Source organism: Heterodontus francisci, chromosome 23 (genome assembly GCF_036365525.1).
Source record: "Heterodontus francisci isolate sHetFra1 chromosome 23, sHetFra1.hap1, whole genome shotgun sequence".
Classification (NCBI taxonomy): Eukaryota; Metazoa; Chordata; class Chondrichthyes; order Heterodontiformes; family Heterodontidae; genus Heterodontus; species Heterodontus francisci.
This window is the reverse complement of record NC_090393.1, coordinates 40,523,602-40,537,593: the sequence shown is the minus strand read 5'-3', so window position 1 is coordinate 40,537,593 and position 13,992 is coordinate 40,523,602. Positions and strand designations below refer to the sequence as shown.

The 13,992-nt window shown below is 41.4% G+C and overlaps 1 protein-coding gene across 2 annotated transcripts; it reads left to right on the top strand.

The window, feature by feature from the left end:
- The first annotated feature begins 444 nt into the window (after positions 1-444).
- Positions 445-13,474, top strand: tbx5a (T-box transcription factor 5a). 2 transcript variants are annotated; one of them, XM_068055580.1, is made up of 9 exons: positions 445-594; positions 906-1,000; positions 2,422-2,541; positions 3,150-3,297; positions 5,185-5,337; positions 8,741-8,832; positions 10,106-10,329; positions 12,888-13,237; positions 13,286-13,474. In XM_068055580.1, exons 1-9 carry the CDS (start codon positions 445-447, stop codon positions 13,472-13,474), a joined length of 1,521 nt encoding a protein of 506 aa, XP_067911681.1. The 2 variants fall into 2 exon arrangements, with proteins under 2 accessions (XP_067911681.1, XP_067911680.1); XM_068055579.1 differs by having other exon boundaries at positions 12,888-13,474.
- The last annotated feature ends 518 nt before the right edge of the window (positions 13,475-13,992 follow it).

Below are 13,992 nucleotides of genomic sequence, written 5' to 3'. Positions count from 1 at the left end.
AAGAAGTTGGTGTACCGCACAAACACGGGTCTACAAAGTCGAGGAAATGTAATTGGTGCTTATACTCCAATCAAACGGTTGCTCAAAAGCTGCCTGGAATCTTATCTTTATTACTCTTTCCAGAAGTCCAGACGAATTTCGTGAATACCTCATTTATCTTTTGGAGTCAGCTAAGATTGCCATTATCTTTTTTCCCCTCAATTTTCCATAACTTAATATAAAAGGCCTGCATTCTGTAATACCTAGTTTAGCACATCTGTTTAGAAAATTGTTATTGTTGAGGGCGTTTCACCCCTCCCTCTTTTTCTTTTGGCGCCCTCTAAGCTTTTTTTGTGCATTTGTCAGGAGGGGACTGTGCTGTGTGATGCTCGCTATACGTTGATAACATTTAGCTCACTGTGCTTGGGGTTTGGTGCCTCTTTTGCAAGAATTGTGCGGCGAAATATGGCGGAGACTGAAGAAGGCTTCGGGCTGCCAGCAACAGCACACAGTGAGTCCGAGCCCAAGGAGCATTCATCTGAAAGTAAGCAGGACAGCCAGCTCGGAGCCGCCAGCAAACCTCCCTCCCCACAGCAAGCTACATATACTCAACAGGTTGGTCTCAGACACCCCTACGCTGACAAAACCATGCGCAGTACTGCATGTTATTGCTGAACATGAGTAACAATTAGCTGTTTTATGTAAATGTCTATAAATGTATCTCTGACACCTTTATTGCTGTTGGTGTACGCAGAGGCCTGATTGGTTAATCTTGTTACACTTTTGGACTATTGGAATATCTCTGATCAGTAATCAGACACACGTATGATTAGAAATCATGCATTAGCACGTTGGATTGTATTTATTTTGCTGCAACGTAGAATTTTAAGCGTAGTCATATTAATTACAGTCTCCACTTGTTATAGGGCATGGAAGGAATCAAGGTTTATTTGCATGAACGAGAGTTATGGTTAAAATTTCACGAAGTCGGGACTGAGATGATCATTACTAAAGCAGGAAGGTAAGGGCCTATCAACATACTTAAACACAATGCCGCAATAATAACAGCTACTGTATACAATTATTGCAATCGTCCTCGCAGCACGATCTTGGTCTAAAATGGACTTGTAAATATTCTTTTGACTACCTAAACTTCGTAGTGATTGGATTGTCTTCCATCTATTCAAAATCCGTTTCGTCCCAAAGGGAAATCTTTTAAGTGTTTCTAAAGAGGAGAATATAATAGATAATAACGGGAATGCTCAACACTAAACAGGCTCAGATTAATCAATTTTTAATATGAAATATTTAAAGTGACTGGAAAGAGCAGAGCCTGTCAGCCATGATGTAACAGCCAAGAAGATGCATTTTATAAAATGTAAATAACAGCTTCCAATAATTGTCCCGAAAACGCAAAATGTGGCCTAACAATGGCTGTCCTTAGACTGTTTGCGGAAACTATAGTACCAAGGGTTATCATAAATGACTGGAGCGTTTACAAACTTACACGAACATGTACTTTAAGGAACATACAGGCTTGAAAATATATTATTTACACGAAATCGTCTGCACATCGCTAATCGCTATTTTTTTTAAAAAATTGTATTCACTTTGTTTTAACGTTTAGATGTGACAACTTTTCTCATTTATTTCGGGTTTATAGTTTAAGAACATTTGCACAAGAAAGTCGCAGGTTGAGAGAACTGCAGGACATTCTAGCAGACGACGTTGAGATTCCTTAGAAAGCTTGTGTAGTGTACTATTTCATAGTTTTTGAAGAGTTCAAGCAGTGCTGTGCGGTTACAAGATTTATTTTTGCAAGTAGACAACATGTTCTCTCGTGGGCTTTCATTTTCATCCCACTTAGGCTGAACGAGTGATAAATATTTATAAAGATCTACATATATTCAAACTGTGCTTTGCTAATTCGACGAGACAACAAATACAGCTATTCCATTTAAAAGCTCTTTAGTCCCTCCTTTTTACCGACTAAAATCATATTCAGATTATTTTTCTGTAGTATTTTGTAAACACGTCTAGCATTTGCAAACCAAGTCACTTCTGCAACAAGGAGACGAAGCATCAGGCTTTGTATGCATGTTACAAATTAGGCCATGATCGAAGCCATGTTTGTGTATTACTTGGCGCATTAACGCCGCCTGTTTAACCGCGGCTGTTAGAATTCGTGTTTACTATTTACATTAATTACAGATCGTGTTATGCCTTCTTCAGATTGAATACGTTTTCATCACGTTGTTTTCGTAATATTGCTGAGGTTATTCAAAATAAAATAATTTGTCAGTAAATACTAAGTGCAGTGAGACAGATTTTCTCCGGCACGTACATCTTTGAAAGTGCTCGATATTACTATTTTCCAGACTGAACATTTTGTACACTTTATTATTCATGTACAAAATTGTTTTAGTGTCTCTTTCTTTTAAGGCGCATGTTTCCTGGTTACAAAGTGAAGGTGACTGGGTTAAATCCGAAGACAAAATATATCCTTCTAATGGATATTGTGCCAGCGGACGATCACCGTTACAAGTTCGCTGATAATAAATGGTAAGTGCTGTGCGTTATTTGTACCTGGCTCATCACATTTGGGAAAAACAACAAGCAATAAATGGAGATTGCCCTGAATAGGTTCAGGTTATCACGGTAAAAAAAAGTTCATCAATTGCTGAGATGCGAATGATTGTTTTTTGTTAAAAGCGTCACTCGGAGTAGTATGAAGCTATAACATCACTCTCCTGCGCAGAATGTATTGAGAGGTCTCTGTGTTGGTTAGTGAGTAGCCTCTCCTAAAGGGCACGTGGTAGTTATAATTTCCAATATTTGACTGAGTTGCATGAAAGTTTGTTAGCTCATTCCAAGAGATATGAGAACAGAATATTTACAATGTGCCAAGTCTTTTTCGCAGATAATTATAGTAATTACTCGTAAGTATCAGGCACACCCCACTTACTAGCGCCTATTGTGTAATATTAGATTCCGAGTTTGGTTTCAACGTGTATAAAATATACATAGAAAATTGGCATCTGTTTTATTCATGGCAATGCTGTTTATGTAACATAGAGTGTGCGCCAAGTCTAAATCCTTTGTCTGGACTAATGGCAAGCTGTTGGAGTTTAGCTGTAATCTGAACATTTTCCATGCTTTATTTACCCAAGGTCTGTGACGGGGAAAGCAGAGCCTGCAATGCCAGGCAGATTGTACGTTCACCCAGATTCACCTGCCACCGGGGCCCATTGGATGAGACAGCTAGTCTCCTTCCAAAAACTCAAACTTACCAACAACCACCTCGACCCCTTCGGGCACGTAAGTGCGTAGTTACTGGTGTTTTAAATTTTATTTCTTTCCATTAACTGTTGAAGAACTCCAATTGTCTTCAAAACTCACAACATTTTAATTGAGCAGTCTCGGAATAAAATAATGCTAAGTGTTATCGAAACGGCTGACCTGAAAACTAAATAAACCTAAACTGGCTGATATGTAAAAGAAAATAGAACGCCTGCGTTTGTAGTGGTTAATCTAGCTGGCGCGATGGTCTGCGAAGGGTTAATCAGAAAGTTGTGAGGTGAGCTGGTCGTCATGTTGTGCGCTGGTAGGGCATTTAGTGTAACGGGACTATTTGCTCATGTTGCGTTTCTTATTCGAAATGGACATTGACAAAGTTGCTATTTTAACTGCAGTGGAGGGCCAGTAAGTTTTTAGCGACGCATTAGGAATGCAAGGATTTGCAAAACATGATCTGAGAATGGAACCTTTCTCTCCACCTGAAATTGCTGGCCCAGACAGCATATTGCCTCATTGTGATGCAGTGTATTATGGGATGTGGTGGTCTGCCATGACATAAACAATAAGGGCATTATGGGAGAAGGCACACATTTTACTGCCTTTGCCGACCCAGGCTTTGGAATTCTGTACAATGCACGATATAAGTATCGCTGTATTATAAAGATCCATTCATTCTCTTTTGTTCCAAGTTCTGGGGCCCGATTGAAATCTTCTGATAAAATTTGCGCACCTTTGTGATTTCCTGTTGTAAAATGCGCTCAGTTCCTCCCTTTTGATGCAAAATACTTTTGAAAGAACACATCGTCTGCTGGCCAGCAATGACAGCGGAATCTGTATTATCTGGGAGGTTCATCTCGAGATAAGAATACAGGTTAGAAAATAGAAGCAACGTACGAATAGAAAACGCCGTCGATTTTGAACAGTTTTGCTAAGGTTTTCTATGGTTTATCTACCAGAATAGGGAGCTGTGTTTGTCAGACATTAAGCACTTCGTTAGGTAACGGTAGCCTTGGAAACTGCCTTGCAATGGATGGAAGCCCGGCGAAGGGCAGCCTTCCCTACTGTGAAAAGGCGGCGAATGCAAAAATCTCTCTAAACAAACGGATGGAAAAGCAACAATGAGAAATTCATTTAACAAATTGCTAGATGAAACCAGTACTGGTAGCCTCTCAATTAAGCGGGATGTAATGAAATTAAAAATCATTAGATCGTTCACCACTGATGTCTAGGGCTTACGGGGCTGTCAAAGCAATTTAACTAAGCCTGAGGGATGAGAGGGACTCCGAGTAGAGATGACTTGCAGGGTTTGCGATGGCGGGACAAGCAGCGTCTTTCTGTCGCCAGATTCCCTCACAGCCCTACCCCCTCCTCACCAACAATCTTTACCATCTTGGAATAATTGGAGAAAGAAGACTTCAGAGAGCCACTTTGATATCACCACAGCCTTGCAACTAAATTTGTTTTCTTTTAATTCAATAAAATATAATGAAATATGTCCAAAAGGCGTTAACGTTCCGAATGGCGGGAAGTTAGGAAGGCGAGCTGGTCACCAAATAAAAAGCCACCGTCATACGGATCCCCAACAATCTGTAAATGTTGACTGCAACATATTACAACTCGAATTAGGAGTAATGTGGAGATGGAGGAGGAGTAAAAGAGTAGGTTTATGTTAAACAGCTTTCTTGGGTTTCAAATGTATAGGTTCAGTTGAACTGTCGTTAAAACACCACAAATTTCCATTCTTCTGTATCAATTAATGCCCCCTTTCCTCGTTGTGCGTTATCGCTGAGCCTCCAAACACAAGCTTCCCGTTAAAGCAAATTCCCCATAATCATGTTGCCAAAAATATTAACCTGGACGTGAAACAGCGGGGGTGATAAAGTAACTGCATTTGTTTTTGTCTTGTAGATTATTCTAAATTCGATGCACAAATACCAGCCCAGGTTGCACATCGTAAAGGCTGACGAAAATAACGGATTCGGTTCCAAAAACACCGCATTCTGTACCCACGTTTTCTCGGAAACCGCCTTTATCGCCGTGACGTCCTATCAGAACCATAAGGTAAGAATGTACCGATTGAACTTGAACCGTACAGAACCCACTCGCTCTCTCACATCTCTGTCATGTTAAATGCTTGTTTCAACGCACTGTTTGAGAATAATTGCAAGATCACGCCTTTTCTGATAACCGGGCCATCAGGGTCCTGGGCTACATTACCGACAGGTTGCATTTTATAAGCAACCTACAGGTTTTCCTTCTCTCTGGGCCACATTGTAAACAGATGAATATAGCTTTAGAATTGCACTTTAACTGTTCATCTTACGAACCTATTTTAAGATTTAAAGATCGCGACTATATGTTGCTGCACGGAACATGATAAAATAATACAGTCCGTGAGCACCTGGAAAATAAAATAGGTTAACACTTGAATACAGAATCTGCAAAAAAAAGTTCAGACTAATAATTAACTTGCCTAAAACGTTCATATGTATTTTCTATTTTCAGATGCCATTGGACCTGTAGTATAGATCGAGTATTTATTTCACACGTCCAGCACTTACGGTTAACTTTCAATATGTATACATTTTCCGTCCCTTAGGTTTATTTGGATGTGGCGCTTTAAGCGGATAATTTAATAATTCGCCACATATGAAACGTCTAGCCTATTTTTTAAATTTCCACCCCTATTGAAATAACGCCAGTTGTGGAATTAGTTGAGGATTAAAGTTTCTTAGATCAACAATCACTTCTGGCCTATTTCATTAAACGATTTGAGGCACCCGAATTGTTTATTTTAGAGCTCCCTTCAATAGCAGTTAGCGACACGTTTAAACAATTGACGGTTAAAGACGTGTAGCTGCGGCAAACATTTACTCCGGTAAAAGTTCGGCGACAGGCCCCGAGTCGGAAGCCGTTTAACTTTACAACCAAAATCAAAGCGGAACTCAAATCTGCAGTTCACCAAACGCGAAACGGAACTAACATGTATCATTTTTTAACGAAAAAGTTTGTGCTATCCTGAAGTCCCACCAAACACAAAGTTTTGCAGAACTAGATTTAGGTATTTTGGACTGAATGGGTCAATAGTTTTTTTTTGGGGGGGGGGGGGGGGGGGGTTGGGGGATGGGAAGTATTCCAAGGAGTCGTACATTTTATTTTGAATGAAGACAATTGAAAATATTTAACTTTATAAAATGGTGACAATAAGTGGTCTTTTGGACTTGGGAAGTTTTTACTGCTTTATAGGTACAGACGTTTTATTGCAGGTTAACGGTTCCAGTATTTGTTGCTTTAAAGCGTACAGATTTCCAATTTCCAATCTGAAAACGGGATATAAACATGTTGAAAAATGTTAGTAAAATTGTCGTGGGGAATTAAATAATATAGACTTCTTTAAAGAATGCATTTTAACTGAAGAAGTGTAACAATTTAGATGTCTGTAACTGAAATCACTTTTAACTCTTTAGGACTCACTGTTTGCCCAATTTCCACAGGAAATTCGTCAACCCGAAGCCACCTAAACTTAGTGTAACATTCTCCTCTCAAATATTCAGGACACATAACGACGATTACCTTACATACACATTAGAATTGTTTCGCAAATGGTCACATATTAAAGCGTTGTGCTTATTATATTTGTAATTTGTTAAGCATCTTATAATTAAAAATGAGCATGTAAAGATGTATAGAGTCACGTTTTGGTATCATTTGTGTTCCTTTAATACTTTGAAACGTGGCGTATTTAAATATAAAATGGTAAGGCCACAGACTGTTTTTAGTGCGCGTTGAAGCAATGATTATCATTCAGCAAAAATAACACGAAAGACCATTCATTATAAACATTCTACGTTATAAGGTTTTATTAGATATATAGCGTGTCGTTTTCTAATATACAATTTTATGAACCAAAAATAGTGCAAGTGTTGCTTGAGGCTTGAAATCCAAGCGGATTATTCACTATCAAACAGTAAGATAGCAATGTAAAATATTTTATAAAATTTCACTTGGCTTTTTGGATCACTTTGCACAATACAACATCCGCACGAATTTCCTTCAGTAGACCAGGGCATGTTTACCCTGATATGCCGAGTTTTCGCGACATACACTGACGCGCGTTTATTTCACGTCCACGGCCAAATTATTCAATTTAACCAGCAAGTCCTGAGATTTGGAGAGAAACTGAGGAGTGTTATTGGCAGCGCGGGCTGCATATGGCGAACCGGTTAATAGGGACTACACGGTAAATGTTAGTTAGCTTTCGATGCAGTTGGAAACGAATTTTCAAATACACGACTTTCCAGAAAACTCAATATAGCTTGCACGTGGCGTAAGCATCAAAATAAAGCAAGTTTTAATGTCAGAACTGAACAATGCCTTTCTTCATAAGTCACACAGGTGTGTCCAAAACATACACTGCAAGCGTTTTAGTTGCATTTACCTAGCAGTTTGTCAAATTAAATAACTATTCGCGAGAAAAGCATTTTTAGTCGTTTGGGTCTCATTCATTTGTCACAGATGTTGCGTTTAAAGTCCAGATTCTATATACCTTAATTTTAAATCGGAAATGACTAATTCGTTTGGATGCTGACCAGGGTTGCACTGGTAATGCTTGACTCAGAGCTGTACCTGGAGTCTGGCTCCATCAGCTAGCAGACCTGAGCCATACTGCCAACTCAACCAAACCCCCAACCAATTCAGACAAAGGAGATTTGAGCACGTGTACTTGAAGGGCATGTGCAGAGAAGTAATAGTAAATTATTGTGGATCCCCAGGAAGTCTCCTGGACACCATGGCCACTTTACAACATCTCTTTGAGGCGGGCTTATAGTTAAACGGCAACAAAGTGGAACTCCAAGGCTTTGAGACTTCACACTGCAGGTGGAGTCAGACCCGATTCCCAAGTTATACTCATGTGTAACAGCCCCGACAACCAATTTTATCTGCAGCACCTGTGGAAGAGTCCGTCACTCTGGAATTGGCCTTTATAGCCACTCCAGGCGCTGCTTCACAAACCACTGACCACCTCCAGGCGCTTACCCATTGTCTCTCGAGACAAGGAGGCCAAAGAAAAGACTCATCAAAGCAAACACCAAACCATGTCCCATACACACAAACAAAATTATAAGGCTTATATCCCATCCCCAGTCTTACATCCCTCGGTGATGGACTGTATTTATACTGCCGACAGCATTGCTACCGACTGCGCAGAGGTCTGTAATGAAGCATTGCTGTGCTCCAAGTTGGTGTTTGTTTTAATATTTCAAAGTATGGGGGAAAGCATCCACTTTCTCGCAAACTGTCCAAAAAGCGAACGGATCAGATAGGCAGTTTGAAAACACATCCCTAAATTTGCACAGTGGTTAGTTTCATAGGAGAGCAGAGGATGTTAAAGCGGGTTGCGTTTGGCAATATTTTATTTTAATGTGACACAGAAGATTTAAAGCTGGTTTATTTTCTAATTTAGATTACGCAGCTTAAAATAGAGAATAACCCTTTTGCAAAGGGATTTCGAGGGAGCGATGACATGGAGCTACACAGAATGTCCCGAATGCAAAGGTAAGAAACACACACAAACGAAATGTTGTACAGTCAACCAGGAGCTGAGGACATTTTGCCAGGGATGAGATATAAATTAATTCTTATCAATCTCGTTGCTTCACTTTCAACCAAATCCTATCACTTTTAGTAAAATGCTTCCATACGCTTGTTACAATTAGTGCTTTTGTTAAATCAGATTTTCAAGTAAAGAGGCCCTTATTTGAGTTGGACGTTTGCTTCCGATGATTTGGGATACCGAATTCTTTATAGGTCTTCTCGTTTTCATCGACATTGCTCCAGGGCAGTTTGATCTTGGTGGCATGGTGCAATTATTGTTTTATACAGACACAAATGTTGGCTCAGTTACAGGCGGGACGTGTAAATATAATTAGATGGACGATATCCTTGCAAAGAATGAAAAAAGAAAGGCTTGCATTTAAATAGCACCTTTCACGACCTCAGGACGTCCCGAAACACTTTACAACCGATGGACCGTGGTCACTGTTGTCATGTGGCAAATAAGGATTAAGATATGTGTCTCCCTTTAAACCGCAGACCCGACATTGGCTGTTTTGTGTGGGTAATGAAGAGTTAAGACTAGATTTTGGAACATAAAATCCCCTTTTCCGATTAAATTGTATCAGTATCGTGTCTTTGTACACATTTGTGGATTATGAGACTGACTGTTGCATGAAATTGCTATTGCAGACATATCAAATGCGGTCAATCTTGGCCTTCTGTCAGCATCATGCAGCCCAGACTTTCTCAGCACAATTCCGATCCATGTATCCTGTTGTTCAAAGATATAAATCGGACGTCGGATGTCATTGTATGTGAGTCGGTGCCCAAGTATAGTCCTGTTGCAAATATTCGTGCGCCAAATGTAATTCGCTGCATTACTCGAAAACAAAACAATGACCTGTACCTGGGGCAGTTGGAATCATACGGCACTGAAGGTCACCATTCGGCCCATCGTGCAAGTACCAGCTTCTTGAAAGAGCTATCTCGTTGGTTCCATTCCCACGCAGTTTCCCCATAGGCCCTGCAATTTAGAATTGGGGGAACAACGGGCCCAAGGACAGGCAGAATCACTTCGTTTTTCAAAAAAAAAAGTTTACTTATGATTTTCAAAGAGTGCAAAAATGGTTCAAATTGCATAGGCAATTGAAAAATCTTTAGGCCACAAAATTACTGAACTATATAACAAAGCGCTGCGCGGAAGGAACGATGGAAGTGTTGCGTCTTTTTCCTTTGAATTTCAAGGTATTTGTATTTTGCAATGTGGTTACAGTAAAGAATACCCTGTGGTTCCCAGGAGCACTGTCAGACAGCGTGTGGGGTCTACTGCGAATCAGTTCAGTGGAGAGGTGCGAGTTCTGCCGGTGTCCAACAACCTGAGCTCTCAGTATCAGTGCGAGAATGGGGTTTCCAGTTCGACCCAAGAGCTGCTGCCGCCCAACCCATACTCACTATGCCAGGAGCAGAGTCCGCTCTACCACTGCACCAAGAGGAAAGGTGAGATCCTTCAGCGTTTAATTCAACGTTTCTGTATGGGACGCATTTCAATCTGAATTCCCTGTCAGTGTTATGTCAGTATCAGCTACAAATTTTATATCATGCAAAGATGCATTTTCGGCACATATTAGAATTAGAAATGAGCGACTTTCCGGTTCTCGGAAACAGGACAAGCCCAGCATTCCAATCTATCCTATTATAGAGGAAACAACAGATTTAAAGAATAAACTGACAAGTTGTCATCTGCCTCAAGAGTTCCCACTGAGAAATCTAAACTCTCTCTTCTGTGGGTGGCTTCTCTAAATAACCAGTTATCTGCTCCTCTTGAGTGTCAAAAAATAAACAACTCTGGAGCGACAGTGGCAAGATGGAATGCTGTGACGTGAGAAGAGCATGTGACCTTCCAAATCCGAGCTCCACCTCACTTGTCAACATTTTTTTTTACCTCTGAAGTGCATTTTAGTAATACTTCATTGCATAGAAGCTGGAAGCAAGAGATATCTTTTGTGGTGATATAGCTTGTGGAAATATGTCTTTAGGAAAATGTTGCACGGGACCTTGACTGACAGAACCCTTGATTAACAAATGTATGTACATCAGGAGTATTTGTGCTGCCTGCATAAGAAGGTTTGAAAGCTTGGTCAAACAAAAACATCCTCAAAGCGCTAAAACTTCTTTGTTTAGAGAGGGAAGGAGTTTGTTAATTCAATGCTGATGAAATACCAGTGTCACTGGACTGGATTTTAAGGAGCCCATGACACCGGGATCCGGGGCAGGGGGTCCTGAAGATGGCCCTGGATGAAGCCCGCCATGGACCTCAATGGCGGCAGGGCCTGGCCCGATATTACCAACAGCGGTGAGGGTGGCGCGCCCCCCCCCCCCCCCCCCTGCCCGCTGCTCAGTGCTGGGACCGCAATTTAAATAAATTAAAATATCTGAATTAATGACTCTCGCATTGCCTCCTGATGTCCAGCCGCGATCTTCACCCCGTCAACCAACAGTACCGCACCTTCGGATCCCCGTCTGGAGATAGATTTGTCAGCGCAGTGGGGAATGGGGTCAAATTAGCATCATGGGTGTAGGGGATGGTGGGAAGAGTTACAGGTGAAAGTTTGTGCAGTTTTGGTGGGGGCGGGGGGAGGTTCGATGGTAAAGGTGTTTTGGGGGGAAAGGCAAATAATTTAATTGTTATTGGGGGAATGGGAGTGGGAAAAAAAAGATGTATTTATTTTTTTAAATTCTGTTTAACTTTAAATATTTAAATTATTGCCAGGGATGGACAGCCCCCTCCCCCCTTTGTGATTGGGGGTGGCCCACCCCAGTTATTTAAATGACACGCCGCGCTTGGAATCGCAGCAACTCTCCATTTTTTTGCAGGCCTATAAAATTCAGCCCAGTGCTGGCTTCCCCCCGCCTCAAACTCCACAAACTGTTGCCTAAAACCCTTCTCACTATCCCCCACACCCATGACACTAATTTGACTCTGTTTCCACCACCCCCCCCCCCACCATCCCCTGCACTGAGAAACCTACCTCGCTCATCCCCTCCACAAGTGTTTCGCCTTGTTTCCCTGGACGGGATCCGAAGGCGGGGCAGTGCCAGCCGCCGGGGTGAAGATCGCGGCGGGACACCAGGAGGCAATGTGAAATTAATTAATTCAGGTATTTTAATTTATTTAAATATTTAAATTGCAGTCCCATCACCGAGTGGTGGTGGGGGGGCCGCCATGAGGTAATATCGGGCCGGGTCCTGCTGGCATCGAGGTCCATGGCTGGCCTCATCCGGGGCCAACTTCAGGTCACACCCACCCCCCCAACCACAGATTGTGGCGTCAAGGACTCCTTAAAATCCAGCTCTGTGTGTTGTGCAGTGAAGGCCATGGGCTCAGACCATACTTGCACCATGAAAGAAAATAAACACTTACCTTTGTATAGTGCCTTTCACAACCTCAGGATCCTCCAAAACACTTTATAACTAATGATGCACTTTTGACGTTTTGTCATTGCTGTTACATAGGAAATGTAGCAGTCAATTTGTGCATAGCAAGGTCCTATAAACAGTAATGTGATAACGACCAATTTCTTTTCGTGACATTGGTTGAGGGATAAATATTACTGAGGATACTGGGCAGAATTCCCTTGCCTTTCTTTGAATAGTGCCATGCGATCTTTTATGTCCACCTAAGGGGCAGACGGGGTCTCGGTTGTCTCATTCAAAAGATTGCACCTCCGACAGTGCAGCACTCCCTCAGTACTACACAGAATATCAGTCTAGACTTTGTGCACAGGTCTCTGGAGGGTCGGGGGTGGGGGTGTGTGGACTTGAACCCATAGCCTTCTAACTCAGAAGTGACCATAGAGAAGTGGGTCACTAAGTCCTGTGTGACCTTAAGATGTGCACATGTAACATTACTAGTAAACTGCTTTTAAAGACACTTGCATCAAATTTGTTGACTAGCAAAATCAATGTTGCTAATAACAAAATAATATGTGCCATTTTATTTGGTGATTGTTCAGTAATTGCAATTTTATTCTGCTCTGATTTATTTATGAAAGCAGTTGAAGAAGATTGCAACTCGACAGAACATCCATACAAGAAGTCATATATAGAAAGCTCCCCTTCAGAGGATGACCCATTCTACAGGTCCTCAAGTTACTCACACCAACAAAGTCTTACTCCCTCTTATAGGACTGACTCAGCACAGCGGCAAGCATGCATGTATGCTGGCTCAACACCAGACACGGACCCCAGCTCCAGCCTTGATGACATTAATTGTAACACTTGGGCCACTGTTCCCTCATACAGCAGTTGTACAGTGACTGCAATGCAGCCCATGGACAGACTGCCCTACCAACACTTCTCAGCACATTTCACATCAGGCCCATTAATGCCTCGCATCTCTGGAGTTGCTAATCATACGTCTCCACAAATAGGGGATACCCACAACATGTTTCAGCATCAGAGCTCAGTTTCTCACCAGCCCATAGTCCGGCCATGTGCTCCTCAAGCTGGGATCCAGTCTGCAAGCAACCTTCAACCTGCTGACTACTTGTATCCACATGGCATGTCAAGAACCCTCTCACCACATCAATATCACTCCGTGCATGGAGTGGGCATAGTGCCCGAATGGACTGAAAACAGCTAATTCAAAGAACTCTCCATTGATCTGACATTCATGAATGTTTGCATTTGTTGAAGTTGGACACTATTTCAAGCAATATTTAAAAACATCACAACTGGTTGTAATTGTCAAGTGACAAAACTTTATAAAATGACATATAGTTGAAATATTCCTTCCTTCCCCCCACCACTCTATTTATTTGAATGACATTGCAATAAGTTATTCACAGAAAACAAGAGTGAAAAGAGTGAAGGGTTCCATCTGGTGGATGTTTCTCTGCATTGTATAGTTAATGTTTCTGAGGTGTTTCATTTGCAAAGTGGGTTCTACAAACAGAAGAATGATCAGTGGTACGTGTACAATTCATCAGAAAGTTTCCCTTATTGAACCAGTCTTCCTTTAATTTTTTTGTTGTTGCTATAAACTTGTGTGGTATAGGTGAAGAGGCATGATGTCGAGTCATGAGCACTGGAGGATCTTTTCATGCTGACACCTGCTTGCCTACACATATCATTGAAAGGAGAAATATTTGCCTCCATTTT